At 44.8% G+C, this 21,723-nt stretch overlaps 2 protein-coding genes across 3 annotated transcripts; one reads left to right on the top strand and one right to left on the bottom strand.

Annotated features, from left to right (window-relative positions):
- The first annotated feature begins 34 nt into the window (after positions 1-34).
- tipin (timeless interacting protein) lies at positions 35-5,397 on the top strand. 2 transcript variants are annotated; one of them, XM_020656052.3, is made up of 7 exons: positions 35-123; positions 1,965-2,112; positions 2,263-2,356; positions 2,923-2,998; positions 3,230-3,407; positions 4,409-4,642; positions 4,891-5,397. In XM_020656052.3, the coding sequence occupies exons 2-7, from the start codon at positions 1,977-1,979 to the stop codon at positions 5,166-5,168; spliced, it is 996 nt and encodes a 331-aa protein (XP_020511708.2). In that variant the 5' UTR covers positions 35-123; positions 1,965-1,976; the 3' UTR covers positions 5,169-5,397. The 2 variants fall into 2 exon arrangements, with proteins under 2 accessions (XP_020511708.2, XP_020511709.2); XM_020656053.3 differs by lacking the exon at positions 35-123 and adding an exon at positions 130-582.
- Positions 5,398-6,308: 911 nt separating this feature from the next.
- Positions 6,309-20,603, bottom strand: dis3l (DIS3 like exosome 3'-5' exoribonuclease). Its single transcript, XM_020656042.3, has 18 exons — positions 20,364-20,603; positions 18,590-18,743; positions 17,120-17,248; positions 15,446-15,581; positions 14,966-15,133; positions 13,960-14,038; positions 13,694-13,873; positions 13,079-13,248; positions 12,210-12,371; positions 11,079-11,329; positions 9,725-9,817; positions 9,350-9,638; positions 8,998-9,233; positions 8,680-8,834; positions 8,347-8,528; positions 8,112-8,257; positions 7,520-7,691; positions 6,309-7,408 (listed from the first exon to the last, which is right to left on the bottom strand). Exons 1-18 carry the CDS (start codon positions 20,497-20,499, stop codon positions 7,085-7,087), a joined length of 3,162 nt encoding a protein of 1,053 aa, XP_020511698.2. The 5' UTR covers positions 20,500-20,603; the 3' UTR covers positions 6,309-7,084.
- Positions 20,604-21,723: the final 1,120 nt, after the last annotated feature.

Raw genomic sequence — 21,723 nt, 5'->3', positions numbered from 1 at the left:
GTGATTTAGCGGAAGCGTGCTGGATTTTATTTTGAAAAAGTAACCCGTCATACCGGAAGTTAATTTCGCCAATTTTGCAACAACTCTCGCGGGTGATTACTACGCCGGGAGAGCTCGTGACAGGTAAAAGAATATAAGCTACTGGTATCTTATTTAAAGAATTCATTTTAATTTATTATCGTGTTTTAACTTGGCACGACCCGCTGACAGCAGCTAAAGTAACGTTATCTCAGTATTTCAGTATTTACACTTTAATACAACTTCAGACGTTACTCAGACCGGAAGTCAGGTTCAGCCGACGTTTAGAGAGAGGAGCGTATTCTGCTGCCCCTCACGTCCACTTTAAAACTTTATAAACACGAAGGACAGGATTTACTGTTTTTGTTTTGTGTTTTGGGCTATGGTCGAGTTTACCGCCTTCCCGGTGATGACGCTCCGGTCGACCGATATCTGCTTCTTCACGGCCGATATCTGACCGAGCTGTCCGGGAGAGAGAGCGCAGGTATCGGGCGCCGATTTATCAACAGAAACTGACGGATAACATCTGAAAAACAGGCTAAATAACTGAGATAATCCATCAAAGTGAGTGTTTTAGCCTGTTATTCTTTATTTACAGCAGCGGCAAGGCAGATTAAAAGATAAACATAATTGAAAAGGAGCATTTTAAGGCTGTTAAAATGTAAAATATTTTCATATAACGATATAATCTTTGTTATTTTAAAGGACCAATATGTAAGATATAATTAGACACAATAACAGCAATAAAAAGGTAAAGTGACAAAACAAGATTAAGGCAATAAAAGAAGAATAACGAATGAAAAGATTTAAAGGCAGTAAAATAAGGCAATGCTGAATAAGAGTTATTCAAAATGAACCACCGTAAAAAATCTGGAATATGAGTCGCACCGGTGTATAAGACGCACCCTGTTTTGAAGGTCTCTTAGAGAGGAAAAAAAAAGTTTAAACTGTTTTCCTGCGTTACGATTTATATTGTGTTGAGCGATGTCTACAACGTGCAGTTTCTGTGCAGCTGTGTCGCTCTTAAAGTCCCGTCTTTTTTCACTTTCGGGAGTTTGCGCTCCTACTAGCTACAGTCGTCGAGTTCTCAGCCTGCTGCAGGGAAAGCTGTGAGTAACAGACTCCTAGTTTGCGAGCTGCGCTGCCCGACTCCGCTTGTCACTCTTTAACTTTAATATATAGGACTCTTTCAATCAAAAGAGAACTCCACAAGGTTCACAGCTGTGAGGAAGAAAATATGTGGAAAAAAGTCGTGCAGCCAGCCTGGTCTGTGTCGCCGTCTTTCCTTGCATAGCGTGCGCTCAGATTTCAATACACAATGGGGGTGGGTTTTTAATCACGTCAGGTCGCAGTTAGTGGCTGTGGTCGCACCGGTGTATAAGATGCAGCCGACTTTTAAGACGAAAAAAATAGGTATTAAAAGTGCGTGTTATACACCAGATTTTACGGTAAACCTTTTTTTTTTTTTTTTTTTTTTTTTTTTTTAACTTTTTTTTGTCGAGTTCTTGCGTTACTTCAAATATTTCCAACAGTTATCAAAGCAGGCAAATCCTTAATTTTAGAGTTGTAACGGGACGTGTCTTTGGATACATTAGCTCTTCTGTAAACATATTCTCTTCCTCAAGTCAGTTTCACCCGGTCATCTTGACTACAGTCAACTCAGAGTTTGTTTTCATCAGCGTTGGGGGGGTGCAGGAGAAGAGAGAACTCCCATGATTCCCCGCCAGCCTTGATGTCATCTTTATTGTTTTGATCCCCCTGGTGGTGGAATTTACATACTGTGCGTTTGATAAAGAGAAAATAAGAAAATTAAAGAAGTCAGAAGACGTAAAAGCAGCAAGAGGATAATTAGTGAAACAGGGACAGGTTTCTTTTTGTTTGCATGTCGTATTTGTTTCAATCAAAGGAATTTCAAACTGCTGTAACAGATCTGACGTTTTGTCCAGGAGTTACACACCATGTCCAGCCCACAGAGAAACGGCCGCTTCAACATCCCTGACTATGACGGCTTAGAGGATGAAGCTTTCCCTCCTCTTCCTCCTCCACACTCTCCGGGACAGGGGGGGCGAGAGGATGGAGACCCTTTTGGAAATGGTGAGAAGCTGCTGTAGGATGCTCTCAAGAGACTTTCCAGCTATTCAAGGCAGTTAAATAAATAAATAAATACAATATGATTCATGGTAGGAGAGTAAGTAATGATATGGTAGAGGTGGTAATCAATCGTTTGTTTTTTGTCTCACGCAGAGGACGAGAACGGGGACGTGTCAAAACTCGCTGATGTTCCTGCTGCTAAAAGAAAAGGAGTGAGGAGGCCACAACCCAAACTGGACTCCCAGAGGTATCTCAGACGTCTCTAATGGTCCTGTTAGACCAATGTGTAACTCTGACACCTAGTGTTTAAAATGGGTACTGCAGTTCAAATTCTAAACATTGTAGAGAGCTTCCCCCCCCCGCCCCGCCCCCTCCTCTCTAGAGTCGATGCTCACACATCGCTCGTGGAGTTTATTAGAAACATGCAGAGGCTTTTTAGGTCGGGTACAATCACTTCTATCTGAACCAATTCTCTTGCCCGCTTCCATCGCTGCAACACCTGTTGACCTGATAACTGCTCTCATATCTGGCAAACTGAGGGGCGTCCAAAACGGCCGTGTGGGGGTGCCTTAAAACCGCCTACCTTCTCTGGTCCAAACAAATTCAGAGCATTCAGGAGCAGAATCTAAAGTTAGAAGGAGGACATACTGGCTGCTGCATTGTTGTCAGAGAAGCCAGCACTTCAACATAGCATGTTTCCTTAATGTCTGATCATAGAGTAAAGTCACTTTATCATCACACTCACTACACATCTCACTGATTGGAACTTTAACCTAACAGGAGTTTAAAAACATTTTACATTTATTGTTTCAGGCTGATCTCAGACAGAGGACTTCCTGCTCTGCGAACGTTGTTTGAAGATGTTCAGTTTAAAGGCAAAGGACGCGAGGTGAGAGATAACGACCGACACGTTTACACAACTAAACCTAACAGATGACGTGTCACTGAGTCACAGCGGCGCAGGAAGTAGGGGTGCTGAGGGAGCTGCAGCACCCTGTAAAATCTCATCGCTGAAGCTGACTTCCAGCTCTGTTGACTCGTTCATACCGGCTCCACATTATGACATCATACTCATGCTTTAGTCATAGTTTGATGGTGTTTGTGTGTATCATCCGTCCAGGCCGAGGACCTGCGGCTGCTGATGCACAAGATGGAGAACTGGGCTCACAGGCTGTACCCCAAACTGCAGTTTGATGATTTTATCGACAGAGTGGAGAAGCTCGGCAACAAGAAGGAGGTGCAGACCTGTCTCAAACGGATACGACTGGACATGCCGCTGACACACCAAGACTTCATAGGTAAATATTTCAAGAGATACATTGTTTGAAAGAGTATTTTGTATACCAGGGCTCCAGTTTTAGAGAGCTGGAGATGAAAGGGTCCTTCAGATAGGATACAGTGTGCGCTGTGCTCGCCGCGGGGTTAGGGTGCAGCCCAAGTCTTGGTGCAAGTTGCTAGGTGCCCCAAGCGAGAGTCGGGAAAAATATCTACTTTTTGGATGCACAGTATGTTTGTATGTTTCTCCTTCTGAGGAGGAGGAGACGAGCAGCGAAGAAAAAGAGGGTGTGGCTTCATCAAATCCTCAGGGCACGACAGGATGTGGGAGAGATTAGTCTCGTCCAGGTGATGCAGCTCTATAACGACGCTTCATGAACACAACACGCATTTCTGCTGTTTGAAACACACCCTGGGCCCGTTTCAGTAAGCAGGCAACACTGAGTCTGTTAACTCTGAATTTAGGGAAGCTTTTTAGAAAGAGGGGTAACTCAAGCCCGTTCCAGAAGTCTTTTGTGTGCCTTTATTTTCTAGAGGGTTAAAGTACTCTTGTTTTTGTCTCCTGTTGCCATGGTGAATCGTTGTATCGGGGCTCCATTAATGTTGGCTTTTAATCGTCGTGGTGCACGTGCTGAACAGAGTGAACCGGCTCAGAGTTGATTTTAAAAAAAGTCAAAGTCAGCTGAACTGGAACAAAAAACTCAGAGTTTCTCACCTGAGGGTAAATCCGCTCAGAGCTCAGAGTTAGACTGAGGGTTTGTTGAACCTTCTTTCTGAAACAGGCCCCTGGTGCGCCCAAACTGTCGGACATGTCTTTACAAACTAGATCTCAGGAAAGTGACATGTCGTTTGTTTTGATCTGATCTTCCCTCCTAGTGCTGAGATGCCCTCTTAAAAAATGTGTAAATACGCTCAGCAGGCACGGACAGCAAGTGCAACCTTCAGCTCAGCTCTTAACACACAGACATTGAATGAGTTTGAGAGCAGAGGTTCAGACTCCCACACTCTTATTTCTCTGTTTCAGGTGAAGACGAGCCGGCTCCTGAACAGCATGTCTTTGCGGATCCAGATCCGTTTGACAGTGCAGTTTTCCCTGATGACCTGCAGAGGGCACTCCACTCTACTCCTGCTCCAGCTCCCCCACCATCCTCCTCCTTTCCCTCCCCAGCTGCCCCCTCCCTCACCGAGGAGCAGCGCAGACGCATAGAGCTCAACAGACAGCGAGCCCTGGAGAGGAAGCTCGCGCGGCAGCAAACAGGTGAGAGGTTTATTAAGACGAGTCCAGATTCCTTTAGACCTGGGCCAGTCTTCTGGATTAGTCTTTATGACTCAGGAACACGTGGCCTTAATGCTGCACACCTTTCATGATGTTGTAGAAATAAAAAAAAGTTGTCCTGCATGTGAAGAAGTTAAAGTTAGCTGCTGTGAGTCTGTGTTTGTTTTTAAATTGATCGTTGGATTCCTGATGTGACTCTTCTGATCTCCTGATATCGTCTGATCCTGCAGACTCTCAGACTGCTGACTCTTCAGCACGGTCAGATGAACCCGCACCTGTCTCCTCTGTAAACGACCTCCACGCGTGTAAAGCTGAGGCGGAGGAGGAAGAGGCGGAGGAGGATTTACACCCGGAGCCAGACAGCAGCAGCACACAACAACCGAAGGAGTCGGCGCACAGAGACTCTGAGGCGTCTGCAGAATCGGCTCAGTGCGAGGGAGAAGAAAGCAGCCTGAGCGCTGAGCCTGAACACGACATCGAGCAGGAGGACGGAGATTCAAAGAGCTGAAGTCATCGTCTATGTTCTCTGCAAAACAAACTTTGTTCAAACTTCATTTCTTTGTTTCTTTTGATCTTGAAAACTTTACGTCTTGTTCTCGTTAAAGCCGTCAGCTGATCAGTGCTGAAACCTGAATTGTGTTCGTCTGCTGAGTCCATCCTTAAATCACATCGTGTGTTTTTCTGGTTTTTATAAAATGCCAAATAAGGGACAATAAAGATTTTGTTTTCCAACAACACCTCAGTGATCTCGTCTTTGCATTAAGTGTAAGGGCGCACTCACACTAGGCGAAGTTGTCCCCCCCTCCCCATTCCCCCGCTGGCCAGCACTCACACTGCTCCAGGACTAACCGGGCCTGAGCACGTTTACCTCTTTTACACAACGTCGTAATATAACACATGCATATCTTTATGTAGCCTAATTATGGAGCGTGCTTCTAAAAAGGATCCTGCAGACGAAAAAATCAAAATGCAGATATTTTACTCAAACTAGTTGAATGATTTATTTAAATCTTGAAAAAGGTATATGTGTATATTTGATTTATATTTACAAGGACTTTGAAAAACGCACCATCTCCGGATGACGGTGGTTAGTTTGTGCGCCCCCATGTTCAAATCTACTGTGGCTCCTTTCCCGCATGGCGTTCCCCCTTCTCTCTCTCTCTCCGATTTCACAGACACATCTACTGTCATAGCTCTCAAATCAAGGTCCAAGAAACCCGAAAATGAACCTTAAAAAAAGAATCATCAGGGTGCTGCGGTGGCTGTGATCCCCCATACATGGGGGTCCCGGGTTCGAATCCGACCTGTGGCTCCTTTCCCGCACGTTGTTCCACATTCCCTGGCTGTCCTATCTCAACAATAAAGGCTTGAAAAGCCTAAAAAGATCTTTAAAAAAAAGAATCATCTAATAAACATCAGCTGGAAATGTTCAAAAAAGAAATGTCGCCAAATTTGTGTTTTCCTCAACATGATTTGAGTGAGTCTACCTCACGTTATTTATTTGCTTATTATTTGAGTGACATAAAATCATGGTGATAAAAAGTTCCTGTTTCCGTGGGTGTGTGAAATCATTGGGTTAATATTACCGCTATGAAACATGAACTATCATTAACGTCTGTAAAAAAACATCATGAAAATGCCCATAAAATATCTGTTCTCTCATTTAATATCCAATGAAACATTTAGACTGCAATTTATTACACATTTTTACATGGAGTAAAGAGGAGCGCCCCCTCCATGGTCGAAAGGAGTGGTTAGCGCCGTCGCCTCACAGCAAGGAAGTTCCTGGTTTGATTCCCCGTCTGACAGGAGCCTCTCTGTGTGGAGTCTGCATGTTCTCCTTGTGCATGTGTGGGTTCTCTCCGGGTTCCTCCCACAGTCCAAAGACATGCTCGTTAGGTTAAGTGCTGTAGGTGTGACTCTGAGTGTGGCTGGTTGTCTGTCTCTATATGTCAGCTCTGTGATTGGCTGGTGAACAGTCCAAGGTGTTACCCTGCCTCTCACCCAATGACAGCTGGGATCAGCTCCAGCCCCCCTGACCCCAAAGCAGTACAGATAACGGCTGGTAAAGGTTTCAGATTACAAAAAAGTTTCTTAAATAACTACAAATCTGTGGGGCGCTCCATGCACTTAGGCTGTAGTCCTACAAGCGGACGGCCCGGGTTCAAATCCGACCTGTGGCTCTTTTCTCACGTCTTTCCCTGCTCTCTCTCCCTCCCTGATTTCCGATGCTATCCACTGTCCTGTCTCTACAATGAAGGCACAAAAAGCCCCAAAAATATCTTTAAAAAAATAACTACAAATCTGTCATGACGATAGAAAAAAAAAAAACAATCAACATCAGCAAAAACACAAAGAGTCTCCTGCTTGAAGAATCTGAGACAGCTCTTCTGCAGCGTCCGTCACTTCCTCTTCCCCGCAGCTCTAAGCAGTCGTTGCACACACCTGTGCAGCCGTCTCCAGGTCCGTCAGAGCGAGCTCCCTCACCTCCTCCAGCAGAGAGTACAGGTTGGGGGTTTTACTCTGCCGGTACTCCCTCTCCTCCTTGGACAGTTTGGGCCTCCTCGCCTCCTTCTCCTGCGCCTGCTGGCTAGCCTCCTCGGCCAGACGCACCACCTCTTGCACCAGGTTGCTGCGACCCTGTGGGCGGGGCTTCTCGGGCTCATCGCTGCTGTGGGGTTTGTTGCTGATGACCTCGAGGTTTAAGCCGTCTGCGTGGAAGTTTGTGGAGCGGACGGAGATACGGACCTGTGGACAGCAGAGGATTAGAAGGATCATTTAAATGATTAAAACCCTCAAGTGTGCACCAAACTTTAAAGTCAAAAGACGATAATATGAGCTGATCATTTAGAGACTCACTGTGATGTGGTCGAACAGCCTGAAGGTGGAGGTGCCGCCGATGGAGGTGGTGCTGATGTGGTCTGAGGATCGTCTCACGGAGCCACTCTGCCAATCACAGCCGCCGTCCTTTCCTGCAGAGACCACCTGACCCTCCCGGTTCTTCAAATAGACGGGAGCTTTAACACCGTACCTGCAGAGAGGTACAGGTGGAGTCAGGCCTGCTCGACTGAAATACTTTACCAACGATAAGAAACACTTACAATCCAATCTCATCAGTTGGATGAGCTCTGAAAGAAAGAAATACTTTCACACAAACTCTGAGCGAGAGAGGATACAGAACTTCAACAAACAACTTCAGGCTCATTCTCGACAACCAATCACAGCTTTGAGACTAAATTAACCTTTTGATCCAGTAGATGTCGCCCTTGAGCTCCAGCATGAAACCAAAACAAACTTCTGTTTGGCCACACCTCCTCCATACTGAAGCCGCCGCTCTCCTACAGCGACACACCTCCAACCCCCCTCGCCTCGAGTTTACACAAAGGTGGAGGACAAATATCCTCTGCTCAAGCTGCAGTTAGCATGCTAATGTTAGCACTCAGTTTCTTACTCTGGGACAAACACCAGCACGCCGTTGTCTCGGATGGCGTAGATGACGGCGTTGGCCACACAGTGCGGGTCAGTCTGAGGGTCTCTCTCTTTGAAGAAGAGACACTGAAACAGCTCGGTGGACAGTTTCTGAGCCCGCTGGGCTGCCTGGATGGATGAATCAGAGGTCAAAGGTCAGAATATTGTAGTTCACACAGAGAGAGTGAGAGAGCATTGGATCATGAAATAGCTCTGACCCGGTTCTTGTTGTTGATGTGCTGAGCAGTTTCATCCAGCTCTTTGTGACCTGCCAGCGGTTTACCAGGCTCCGCCCTCGTCGTGTCCATGGCGATGGCGGCACTGAGGAGACGGTGCACCACGATGTCAGCATAGCGACGGATGGGTGAGGTGAAGTGTGTGTACCGGTCCAGAGCCAAACCTAAGAAACAAAAAAGTTTTTAAAAAATTAAGACTGTGTAAAATGTGGGCGTGACCAGTCAACGCAACAAAGCCTTCAACCGGCATTATTTTACTGGCCAGCAGGGGGCGACTCCAATGGTTGCAGAAAGCAGTGTTGTTTGGTCTTTTACCGTAATGGTAGAACTTGTCCTGGGACAGCAGACCAGTGGAGAAGTACAGAGCCTGGGACATGGCTGTGGTGGCCATCATCCTCAGCAGCCTGTTCACTAGCGGGTCCTGAGGGTCCACAGCCCGGTCCAGAGAGTCCGCTAAGGCCTTGTTGGTCCTGGAGGAACATAATCACCTAATCAGTAATGTGTCTACCTTTAATCACACAATAGGAAAACAAGTCATGCCTGTCTTTTAATGATCGTGTGACTAGGCGTAAAGGGATGCATGCAAAATTTTGTTTTCCCCATCAGCTCCCGTAGAGGACGCCGTCCAGTAACCTGGTGTCGATGGTGAACCCCCCGGCCGAGGCGCTCTCCAGCAGCTGGTTGAAGAAATCCTCCCGTGGTTGGGGGTGACACCTGAGCAGGGCCTGATGGGGGAACGTCTCCTGGATCTTGCGCGCCACCCAGTGGTTGGCGTAGATCATGCACTCTGCCACCGTCTCATGGACCTCCAGGGGCTGCCGAGGGACTAGCGCCGTGATGTTCTTCTCCTCGTCCAGCTGGGCTCGAACCTGAGAGGGGGAGGAGTTTGATTCATTATGCGTGAACTCAAAGGACTTTCATGGTTTAAAATCAGATAAGAAGTGAAAGACAGGAAAGGAAACATCTACCGAACAACGCATCATACCTCCACCCCTTCCAGCTCGAGAGCGCCCCCTTTGTCCCTCTGAGCCCGCAGGTGTCTGGCTACATGTGTTAGCATCTCCAGAGCCTTAGTGAGCTGAGCTAGCTTAGCATCCCTCTCCTCAGACGTCAGCTCAGTCAGCTCGGGTACCTCGGCCTCCTCTCCGTTGAGAAGCGCCTGAGCGAGCTCGTAGTGGAGCTGGTAGGAGGAGCAGATGATTGTGCGACCGTACCACACCTTAGTGACGGCGAGGGTTTCTGCATCAAGCTCCCACAGCACGCTCATGGCATACCTGAAACATACACAAACATTTATAGATTTCCTAATTTCCTCTAAACATTAAAAACACAAATAACACAGAGACGAGTAGATTCTCACCTGTCGACTCCTCCCAGCAGAGAGCAGAGGTCTGCACTGAGGACAGCAGGTAACATGTCGTACCTGCGGTCCGCCAGGTAGTAGGTGGTAGCTCTGAGAAAGAAATAAAATAAAGATAAAAACATTTAAAAAACAGCACAGATATCAAAGATAATGTAATGAATGATCTGGGTATTTCTGTCATCTATGCATATTATTGAATCAAATACCAAATTGTGCTCAAAAGAACAGCAGATTCTGGGGATTCACCTGTTTTTTTGCTTTTAGATCTCACATCTGCTTTCCACACTTTGGACCTCAAACTTTTAATTTCTCGACAGAAGCTCTCGGTTTGTATTAAAGGTGCAGCTTTGGAGTGTCTTAGATCCTACGAGGCTGACAGAAGTTTCTCAGTCTGCCTTGATGACTGTACGTCCTTCCATCCTGTGGAGTCCCGCAAGGCTCCATACTTGGTCTTATCGTATTTTCCCCACATTATGCTTCCTCTGGGGTCCATTCTTAAAAGATATGGAATCTTTTTCCATTTCTACGCTGAAGACACAAAGCTGTACTGGCCCTTGAAAATTAAAGCCACTAACAAAGCCCCAGACCTGTGGGGGCCCTGTGGGTGCTACATACTGTGATTTGCGTTGTACAGAGGTCCCGCTTGACTAAACAACGTCTGTAAAACAAATTTTAGAGACGATTTGTTCTAAACCAATACAAATAATGCACACAGAATTATTTAACAGATATCAGAAGGTACTGCAAAGGATGACCTGGGTATTTCTGTCATCTATGCGTATTATTGAATCAAATATTGAATTGTGCTAAAAAAGATGGCTGATTATGGGGATTTGGCCGTTCTTATGCTTTTAGATCTCTCATATGCTTTCAGCGCTCGTCAGAAGCTCTGGGTTGAAATTAAAGAAAACCCTTTGGAGTGGCTGATCTGGCTGACAGAGGTTTCTCAGTCTGCCTTGGTGATGGCATCCTTCCATCCTTGCATCCTTGCATCCTTCCATTCTGTGGAGTCCCCCAAGGATCCGTACTTGGTCCTATCGTATTTTCCTTGAATATGCTTCCCCTGGGGTCCATTTAAAAAAAAAAAAAGTAATCTTTTTCCATTCCTACGCCGAACACATGCAGCTGTACAAGCCCTTGGAAATCAAAGCCACTAATCCGGTGGGCTGTCTCAAAGACATCAAAGCTTGGATGGCGTTGAATCTTCTCAAGCTCAATGAGAGCAAGACAGAGGTCATTATTTTTGGACCCGATGGAGGCTGCTTCAACCCGAGTATGGACCTGTGATATAATCCTTTCCTAACCCCTCAGGTAAAAAATCTGGGGGTCTGGTAATTAAATAATTCAATACCTTGTCCGGGCTTCCAGGTCGGTGAGTGAGCCCTCTGTGACAAAGTGAGTGACATCGGCAATGTGGACGCCGAGTTCCAGCAGCTTCCCTCCGGCGATCCTGCGTATGGACAGCGTGTCGTCCACGTCCTCGCAGCCCCGCGGGTCGATGCTGAACACCAGGTGAGTCCCCCTGAGGTCACGCCTCTCCGCCACCTGGGCTGGATCCATCCTCCACGGCTTCTCCGGAGAGTTCACCGGCATCTCTCTCAGCTGAGGGCCGATGTGAAGACCCCAAGAGAAAACACAAGGTCTTTAAGGTTTAGGAACAAAGTGAGTGTATGAATTATTTATCCTGCTCCAGGCTGAGGCGAGAGCATGTGTGCTGTGCTGAGACACTTCTTCACCAGAGGACATGCTTTAGAAAATAAAATACGCAGAATCTGAGCAGAAAGGAAAAAATAGGACGTTTGATTCCATCAAGTCCTTGGATTGCAATATTAAAAAGAATAACATCATTAAGGATAGAAGAAAAAAAAGAAGGTTAACAAACGCCGTGTTCACTGAAAAGGAAAGCACAACGAGCCTATTCACTAAATTCCATTCATTGAAACTATTTATTTAAATGTCCTCATCAGGTAAATGTCCTTCAAAAAGAACAGCAGCCCTCGCTACACTCTCATGGACTCCACAGAGACACTTGAGACCTGAAGAACAGTGTGGGGTCCTCAGGGGGGCAGCATGGTGGTGCAGTGGTTAGGGCTGTTTCCTCACAGCGAGGAGGTTCCTGGTTTTAATCCCCATCTGACAGGAGCCTCTCTGTGTGGAGTCTCTATATGTCAGCCCTGTGATTGACAGGCGACCAGTCCAGGGTGTAACCCCGCCTCTCGCCCAATGACAACTGGGATCGGGTCCAGCCCCCCCCACAGGACACCGAAAGGGTAAAGCAGTATAAATAATAGATGGGTGGATGGGGCACTAGGGGGGTGGCTGAAACTTTAATGGAAGAGGTGGAAAAATTGGGACAAAAAAATTAATGTGTACATGTCTGTGTGTCTATTTGGAACTTCTGCTATGCCCTGCTTCTGCAACACAATGTGACTTCCCAGACTGAGACACCAATATTACACCATCGTGGAATCAGAGTTCTTACCTGTGCGTCTGAGAAAGGAGGCACGTGGATGCAGTTCTCTATGAGGATCGTCTGGATCTCTGATTCCAGCTCCCCGGCTCGACCCAGCACCTGCACGGTGTGGCCGTTAGGATAGAGAGACGTGCTTTCCCACGAGTCAATTCTCACCACCACTCTGTGATCCTGACAGAAGACGACAGAGAAAGGTCGAGTTTTGCTTCTTTTATCTTCTGCTCTCATGAAACTGAACAACTTGAGGATCTACACTTTCTCTTTTTAGAGTTTAGAGAAAATAAATAATCTAACTTTCACAGAAACACGGAGAGGGACAATGGTGTTTTACCACGATGACCAGAACATTTAAGTTGTTTTCTCAAGATCTCAACAGATTCATCTCGTTAACCCGGGATAAAAGCGAGTTCATTTTACAAGACCTTGAGAAAACAAGCGAAATCAACTCTTTATCAGGGCGCCGGTAGCCTAGTGGTTAATGTGCGGAGGGTGTGGTCAGGCGGCCTGGGTTCAAATTCTGTGTCTCCTTCCTGCTTGTCGCTCTGTCCCTGATTTCCAACTCTATCTACTGTCCCGTCTCTATTTTCTCTCTACCAAAAACCAGCATTGATATCTTTAGATAACAAAATAAAGAAGATAATTTCTCATGAAAAAATCCAAAATATACTTGAAATGACGGGAAACAGAGTCAAACAAAATGTATGGATCCATGTCGACATGTCCGCTTAGGACTTCTGTACCATTTTCCAACCCGCCAGGGTAAATGTATCCTCTTACCAAAGTTCTATTGTTTATTTCTTGGATTTTAAGGTTGAAATAAACGTGCAGCACCACAAGTGACTTTTGTGAAACATGAGCCTAAGTGAGTTTGAGCAGACCTGCAGGGCGTCAGCCTGCTGAGTACTGATGCGGATCTTGGGGATTCGATGGTCCCAGGGTACAGCCAGGATTCTCTGAGAGTTCCTGCTCTGAGACTGAGTCCCGTCTCTAGTAGGAAAAGTTACCACGTAGTCCCTCCAGTTCCTCTGCAGGATCCCCACAACGCGACCTGCAGGTTTTTAAAATCAGAGCATTATTATTGAGGGTTTGTTCTGACGTCATGTAGCAACAGGTGATAAATGTTTCAGGGCTACAATGATACCAGAATTTAAACTTCCATATCATACTCGTAAAAATCAAACAATTTCAACACCTGTTTCAGTACTACAGCAAGTGTGGTGCTTTTATTTTGAAGGTGGACTAACTGAAGTGTGGTGCTTTTATCATGAAGGTGGACAAACAGAAGTGTGATGCTTTTATTTTGAAGGTGTATGAACTGAAGTGTGGTGCTTTTATTTTGAAGGTGGACAAACAGAGGTGTGGTGCTTTTATTTTGAAGGTGGACAAACAGAGGTGTGGTGCTTTTATTTTGAAGGTGTATAAACTGAAGTGTGGTGCTTTGTATTGACGAGTTGTTTACTCCTCACTTAACGCTGAGTCTGCGGAGGACTCACCTGTGGGCATTGGTTTACTCTCGTTCTCCTCTGCGCTCTTCTCCTCGCCCTGACCTTCACTCAGAGCCGTGACCTTCCCTCTCCACTCGCTCTTCGGCAACAACTCGACCACAACCACGTCGCCGTGCACCGCCCGGTTGCGATTCTTCACACCGAACACCATCACGCCCCAACTTAGATCTGAGAGGAAGAGAGACGAGAAGAGGTGAGGCGGAGAGGACAGGAGGCGTTTGTTTTAAAAATAATCTTTTCTGCAGTTTCTGTACCTTTGTTCTTATCGGACAAACCGTCCGTCATGAGCGAAGCTTCGTTCTGAGCGCGGTGCTTACTGACATTCAGAGATCCCTGAAAAAAGAAGAAAAGATTTAATTCACAGCTGCAAGTATTTATCAATTGAACAATAAATGAATCCCTAAATATTTCTACATTCAAAGTATGTTCGTTGTGATTATTCAAAGACTAATCTATGTTCAATTTAGCGACTTAATTCAACCTCTTTGCATCCTGCGCCTCAGAATGTGCCCCTTGTAACTATCCATGCCCATAATGCAGCAGGTTCATTAGAGCACGGAGATGGTAGAGGTGGCGTGCAGACAGTCTATGGTCGTGCAGCGATCACAGGGAATAAACGTCACCACCCCCTCCCACTCGCTCCAGATGAATTCTCCTGATTATATCCTGCTGAGTTCTCACATCAGCTCACTCTGACTTTCTGCAGAATAAATACGAGGAGGCTGGAGGAGAAACTCCAGGTGAAGAGAGAAACATTCAGCTGTTTGTGTTCACACATGACGCTCAGACTGAGAATATCACAAGTTCTTAAGGAGTTTTCTGCAAGTTTGAAAACTTGAGACCTTGAAATTTAGACGCTGTGATGAGCTTTGTTTTCAACCTTTCACATTTAAAAAAAAACTGAACAATTAGTCAACCAGCTGCGTTTACATTTAAACTCTTGTTCAACTTTTGGCTGCAAAAAATCCACCATCTGGGAGGTTAAAATATTAACTCGACGTTCTTTTGAGTTTTCGTTTCTCCTTCTCCTAATTCTCTCCTCGTTGACCCCTAGTGGCTCGACAGATGTATTTCCCCTTTAATCGAAGGTAATCCATTGCACTAGAAACAGAATCTTCACTCCTTGCAGCATTAAATAAGCTCCACACAAGCTGACCAATGTGCTTGATGTTTCTGTTTTTTAGTCTTCTTCTTTCCTCTTTTATTTGAACAGATATGAAGCTGTTGACACACGCACACCTACACGTACTCGTGCGTTACCTTGACGTAACGCCCGGACTTGATTCCGGCCTCCAGGACCTCAGCGGGCAGATGTTCGCTGAACTCTTTCTGCGAGCTCTCGCTCTCCTTCTCCTGCAGCGCCTGAGAGATCGAGCTGTACAGATCGTGAGCTGCCTGCAGGTCGGGCCAGAAGTTCTGCAAAAAATCCTGCAAAAAAATGTAAAAGATGAAATGTGGAGAGGAGTTTAGAGAGAGGCAGGAGGTACGAGCCGGAGATGTTAGATCTTAAACATGAGGGCATTCTACTACGAGCAGATTATCATGTAGGATTTGATATGAGGGCGTCTAAAGTACCTTTAGACCCAGGATTTAAACTCTGAATAAAAGACTACATTTGGACACCTCTGTTCTAATCAAATCCCTGCAGGGCATCAAACCACCAAGCAGGCTTTCTTTCTTTCTGACTCGACTAAAACCATCGTCTTTGGCGGGACGTTTGTAAAGGTGTGTGTCAGGTACCTGGATCGAGATGACGTACACTCCAGAGTTGAGGCTGCTGTACCGAGTGATGGCTTCCTGATCCTCTGTGATCATCACCACATCCATCATGCCTGCCAGGTGGTTATGGTACCACACTGCTGCAGTGTACACACACCTATAACACACACACACACACACACACACACACACACAACACACACACACACACACACACACACACACACACACACACACACACACACACACACACACACACACACACACACACACACACACACACACACACACACACACACACACACACACACACACACACACACAGGTTGAACGTTAAAGAATACAGACTTCGTTTGCAGCTCTGCTTACCGCCTCGTTTGTGTCATAGGCCCGTTTCATTACAGCATGTCACACCTTTTAAAAGCCTGCACTGAAACGACAGCGTGAACATAACGTGGACCGGATCATTAAGAGCCGCAACGTTACGACCAAATCTTTTATTAAAACCAAACTCGTTGTGCAAGCAGAACTTTAACAGCACATTATAATCTCTCTTCTTTCCGTGTTTGAGGGAAATGAAAAGACCGGCAGCTGGAGACTTTTAAGGCTTTTTTTATCTTTTAACGAATGGTCACCTCGTTTATAAAATGATTCTCCGGCTGTTATCAGTCAAACGAGGGAATTAAAGTGTGTGTTTGTTATCATTACATCTGCCTTTGTGTATATGGTCTATCAGTGCATCAGGCTGTAGGAGGTAGTGCTCTCAGAGTAACTTGACCACTGCACATCCTGATGATGTTCAACCAGGGAGCGATTCAGGAGATGCAAACCTCCTCTCTCTCTGCAGACAGCAACACACTGCTTTGGTGGAAAGACAGAGTCACTACAAACCTGCAACTCTCCAAACTGGCTCGCAAATATTTGTATGTGCTAGGAACATCTGTGCGCTTTGAATGGGTGTTCTCGTCAGCAGGTAATATTCTGTATAAATAGAGAGCTGCACTCGGTTCTGATCAAGGTAACAGAAAAAATAAGACGGTTCTTTTGGATTGTCAACAGGCCGTTTGGTTTGAGGCTCATTATTGCTGCTAAACACTGAATGTCCCGTCACCCCCTGCACCCATACGGAGACAGGCTGTTTTAAATGTTTGATTGACAGCTGAGCCATAAGGCGGGCCCTTCAGTGCCGTATGGTTGTGCACCTCCAGCCTCTGGTGTACAAGTTGATCCAGAGTTTAATGTGATTCCGGATTGATACATTACTAAAGTGAATTTTTAAACTTTCATCTTCAATCTGCTGCAGGACCCAGAGGCGCTGATACATCACTAAAACTTTACCTAAACTCTCTGATCCAGGTCTACACTCCCTCCCGCCCACTACGCTCTGCCAATGAAAGGCGTCTGATCCAACCTTCACAACAGACGCTTACTAGACTCTTCTCCTCTGTCGCCCCCTGGTGGTCGAACAAACTAACAAACCTCATTCAATTTGCAGAGTCCCTATGCAACTTTAAGAAAAAGCTAAAGACCCAGCTCTTTATGAACACCTACAACCTATTGATGATGAGGATGGCGACAGTGATGATGTCATTGGTTTTGTTCGATAATGACAATTTTAAGATGGTTTCGTTGAGGATTAGAACTCTAAAAGCGTCCGCTATGTGAATTGAAGAGATGTTGGTTATGAGCACTGACCTGGTGTGCCACCTCTCCCGGCTCTCCCCCTTGTCCCGCTCACAGTACGAATACTCTTGAAATTCGTTGGCAAACAGGACACAGTCATGTCGAGGGTCTTTGATCAGGTTTCTCAGACGGTTGTACTGCCTGCACAACAGAAGATAATTAAGACTATTGTAAGGACAGAGCCATAGGAGAAACAAGGCTTGAAATATAAAACATGCAGTAAAAAGTAACGGAGCAGTGTCGGTCATACAGCGGCCGTTGTCATAGAAACAGGACGGATTTGCAGCGCTTTTCTTCTCAGCGCACTAAACCATCGTTTCACACATACTTAGATCGTGGTCAGTTTACCCGTGATGGTTATGACATCATGGCTTATTATCAGATCCTCTGTGGAGAAAATGAACCGGATTTTTACTTCCCATTGTTGTTGACAACGCTGATATCAGAAGTCCCAGCCCTTATTGATTTTGATTGGTCGGTGAGGGAGACAAAAACTAAACGTTTTCCAGCTGAGAGCGCAGTGACAAAAAACAGCCGACGCTGAGGATGAAAATGGCCGCTTAGTGGACACAAGCAACATGTGAGGAACCTTCCCCTCATCCGACATTAATCTGCGCTCCCTGCTTCAATGTAAATACTGTAAAAAAAAATCTATGGACCTCATGATGAACCCATACGTTACATTGCTTATTATCATGTTTATTCCATGATCTGCTGTATGTCCGGGCGCTGAGAGCGGGCCGCAGCTCTGACTCACTTCCTCTTTTTATCGGTTACAGCTTGTAAACAGAGGCCGTGAGGAGGACGAGGGACAAGATCACAGCCACCCTGAACTTCCTCTCCCCCTCTCCATGATGAGCTGGGGCAGACACTCCCCCCCCCCCACCTCCAACTGAGCGCTTATATGTGCACACATACCTCGCCAATAAAGCGGAAAATTGGTGCATTTTGGTCTCAGCGTGCATCTCCTTAAATATAATGAAAAGTGAAGCTTCATCGTATTAGAGATGCAACATTTCAGAACAGCAGTGTCGGCAGAAATCAAAAAGGAAACCTGAGGACGTGCGGGACTCTTAATTTACAGAGTTCATCAAGTTTGTCAAAGCTCTCCTGTGTGTGTGTGTGTGTGTGTGTGTGTGTGTGTGAGTTATAGATATTTAAAGTCACAGGCTGGCTCTCGTTCAGCCTCGTCAGCAGATCTTTGATATAATGAGGCTGACCCTTGCACACTCTTCACACACTTCAGGTAGGCCGTCATTAGAGGCGTTATTCAAATCAAAGAGTGTCCGGACCCCCACAGGAGCGGTCACTGTGCCTTCAGCAGCAGCAGCAGGAAGCTTTCAAATGTATTCTTTACACACAGGATCAGTATTGGTTTGCAATTAAGACTGGATCACTAATCGGATCATGCAGCTTCTGCAGCTACTCCTCGCCCCGTCGTTGGAGCAGTTGTTAGTGCACGTTGTTCTCATGTTGTTGTACCTGCGTCCTTTGTGGTGCTGCACGGCCTGACAGGTGGTCTGCGTGAACACGATGCCCTGCAGCTCTCTGAACTCCAAAATCTCCAGATAATCGAGCACCACGCCGACGTCAGGAACCACGTAGTGAGTCACGTCTCCTGGAAGCACCTTACCGCCTGGAAGAGACCACGGGCAAAGTTTTAATACCACCGACACATAGAAAACTAGCGCTGATATTGCTTTGTGTTGCCACCTTGAGTTATTTACACCAGGCGGGATTTATTACTAAACAATACTTTAACATGTATCAACAACTAGCCCAGCTTTAAAGGTCACATATTCTGTAAAATCCACTTCAACATGTGTCTCTAGTCTGTCTACAAACCCCCCCAACGATGAGAAAAGTCCATCCTCTCCATCTGTCGCCTGCTCCACTTTTCAGAAAATGTGTGCTCAAACAGGCCGTGTGGAGATTTTCCCTTCATGACATCACAAAGGGCAGTAACCCCTCCCCCAGGTGGGTGACACTCCCACAGCTAGGTGTTTGTTCTGCCCTCTGAGTCTGCCTTCTCACCGTAAACAATAGGGCATGGAGCGAGAGATTTTATTTCAAAATAAAAGCAGGGTTTAAATGAAACAGCAAGTAAAGATCTCTCAGCTTAAGACAGTACAGAAATTCAAAATAAAAGCCTAACAATGTTTATTTTAAAATGGAATTTCAAATGTGTTTAAAAATGTGATTTATCCCAATAAAAAATGTAAATCATTGGAGTTCTTCTGTGTTCTTTTTTATGTATTTCCTTATGCCAAAGCAATATTTGAAAACGTGTGTTTTTAAAAGTTATATAAATAAGATGTCAAAACTCTGTGGCACAATGAAAATAACTTTACTGTTAACTTTATTCTGAGCAAACATCTCGATCTGGAAACTTCGCGGGAGGTTTCCCTGGCCCTGATTGACCGTCAAACTATTATTACTATTACATTATGTTGCAAGAATCTATACACAACTGTTAAAGTTAAAAAATGCTCTTTGTTAGTGACTGAAACTGTAGATTCAAGATAAAAGCTTGGCTACCTTTAAGAACAAACTGTAACAGGTTGATAAGCAGTATCGCTTTGATCAATAATGTTTAGTTAAGGAACATCTACAATTCACTTAGCAGACTTTTATCCAAAGCGACGTACATCAGAGAGTAAGAACAACACAAGCAAGGATCTAGAAAAAAAAGGAACAATGTGAGTAAGAGCAAACGATCAGCTTTGAGTCTGATTGGACACACAGGTGCTGACAGGAAGTGACCAGAGGCAAAGCACAACATTGAGGGCAGTTCTTGAGAGCTCTAATCAGAAACCATCTCATAAGTCGTCGTTATCGAACAAAAACCATCGTCACTACCATCATCATCATCAATAATATGGAGACCATCATCATTAAGTTAGTAGGTATTCATGAAAGAGCTGGGTCTTTAGCTTTCTATCTATCTCTAAAGATCTCAAACTTAATGGTATCTTATCATTTTTCTCTCCCTAATATCGGTATCGGTCTGAAATCTCAGGTATCGGTCTGAAATCTCAGGTATCGGTCTGAAATCTCAGGTAACGGTCGGGTCCTTCATTAACAGTGGAAGTTAACTTGTTTGGATTCGTATCGTCAAAGTCATTCTGGTCTATTGTCGAGAAAGCTTTCATATTATTGCATACAGTGTGTATTCAGTCATGAGTTATTGTAAAGGAGTCTATTGTCTGCTGTGTGTGTGTTTGTGAGGTCAGGTGAGTCTTTGTTTTGAGGTTACCGTTCTCACAGTCCGCCTGACACAGAGAGCTGTAGCACGGAACCTTTTCTCTCAGGTAATGTTCCCGGACCACACGGACCTTCCGGCCCCGGCTGCTCTTCAGGTGAAGAATCTTCTCCGTCTTTATCATCTTCATCACTCAGGAATTTAATCAGCCAGCTCTTTTATTTAGCATAACGCGGGAAGCGAAACTTGTAAACATTCACCCTACAGTTCAGGGAAGTGCGCGTCTGGCACGCACGCTGACGTCATGACGCAATACCACTGATGCGTTCAAGTGCTGTGGGAGCAGAAAAGCGGAACGCTCAGAAAGAGTAAAGGAAACTCTACGAAGATTTAAATGACAAAATTGGGATTATTTTGGATTTTAGAGAACGAAAACTTCAAAAAATAGTATTTAAGATAAAAAACACGTCTACTGGGATTACGAAGTCCATATACAATCTACACGTGTATGGGGCGCCGATTGTAAAGTTGCGCACACTACAAATAACAACAACATTTCTCCACATTTAGCCCTAAAAAAAATCACTTTTTATTCACATTTAGAGAAATATTTGTGAACTTTGTCAAATTTACTTTTGTGAATAAAAATGTAAGATCATTTCATTGGCAAATATAAATGTTAAATATTATATCTAAATGTTGAATGTTTTATCTAAATGTTAAATGTTTTATATAAATGTTAAAAATACATGTCCTGATTCTAAATATTTAGTTTACATTCTATATATTTAGCTAAGATTGTAAATATTTATAATCAAAGCTAAATATATAGAATATAAACTAAATATTTATCAACGACTTCTAAATATTTAGCTAAGACTCTAAATATTGAACTTTGATTTCTAAATATTTAGCTAAGATTTCTAAATATTTAGTTAATATGCAAATTCACTCTACCGCCCACCGGAAGCACCAAAATAAAAGTTCGAGGAAGCGATCCAACCATTGTGTCCTACAGGAGACTGGCGGGATTTTGAAAATGTCGAACGAATTAGCGGAAGATGTGGAAGATCCTGTGGCCAACACCGAAGAAGTAGTGCTTTGAAAACCCCGAATTGCGGCCAAAACGGCCTTTCCAATATTCTCCGCTAATTCGTTCGACATTTTCAAAATCCCGCAATTTCAAAATTGGATCGCTTCCTTGAACTTTTAATTTGGTGCTTCCGGTGGGCGGTAGAGTGAATTTGCATATTAGCTAAATATTTAGAGTCTTAACTAAATATTTAGAGTCTTAGCTAAATATTTAGTTTATATTCTATATATTTAGCTTTGATTATAAATATTTACAATCTTACCTAAATATATAGGATCAAAGCTAAATATTTAGAATGTAAACTAAATATTTAGAATCAGG

Source organism: Labrus bergylta, chromosome 3, assembly GCF_963930695.1.
Source record: "Labrus bergylta chromosome 3, fLabBer1.1, whole genome shotgun sequence".
Classification (NCBI taxonomy): Eukaryota; Metazoa; Chordata; class Actinopteri; order Labriformes; family Labridae; genus Labrus; species Labrus bergylta.
This window is presented reverse-complemented; position numbering and strand designations above follow the sequence as displayed.

What these genes read in the sequence shown, in the direction of transcription:
- tipin (XM_020656052.3), top strand. Translation starts at nt 1,977, where the DNA reads ATGTCCAGCCCACAGAGAAACGGCCGCTTCAACATCCCTGACTATGAC. An exon ending in CCCAAACTGGACTCCCAGAG is followed by an intron (nt 2,357 to 2,922) that starts GTATCTCAGACG and finishes TTATTGTTTCAG; the next exon opens with GCTGATCTCAGACAGAGGAC. An exon ending in GCTCGCGCGGCAGCAAACAG is followed by an intron (nt 4,643 to 4,890) that starts GTGAGAGGTTTA and finishes CTGATCCTGCAG; the next exon opens with ACTCTCAGACTGCTGACTCT.
- dis3l (XM_020656042.3), bottom strand. Translation starts at nt 20,499, where the DNA reads ATGAAGATGATAAAGACGGAGAAGATTCTTCACCTGAAGAGCAGCCGG. An exon ending in GAGTAAACCAATGCCCACAG is followed by an intron (nt 13,249 to 13,693) that starts GTGAGTCCTCCG and finishes AAAAACCTGCAG; the next exon opens with GTCGCGTTGTGGGGATCCTG. An exon ending in GGACAAGTTCTACCATTACG is followed by an intron (nt 8,529 to 8,679) that starts GTAAAAGACCAA and finishes TTTGTTTCTTAG; the next exon opens with GTTTGGCTCTGGACCGGTAC.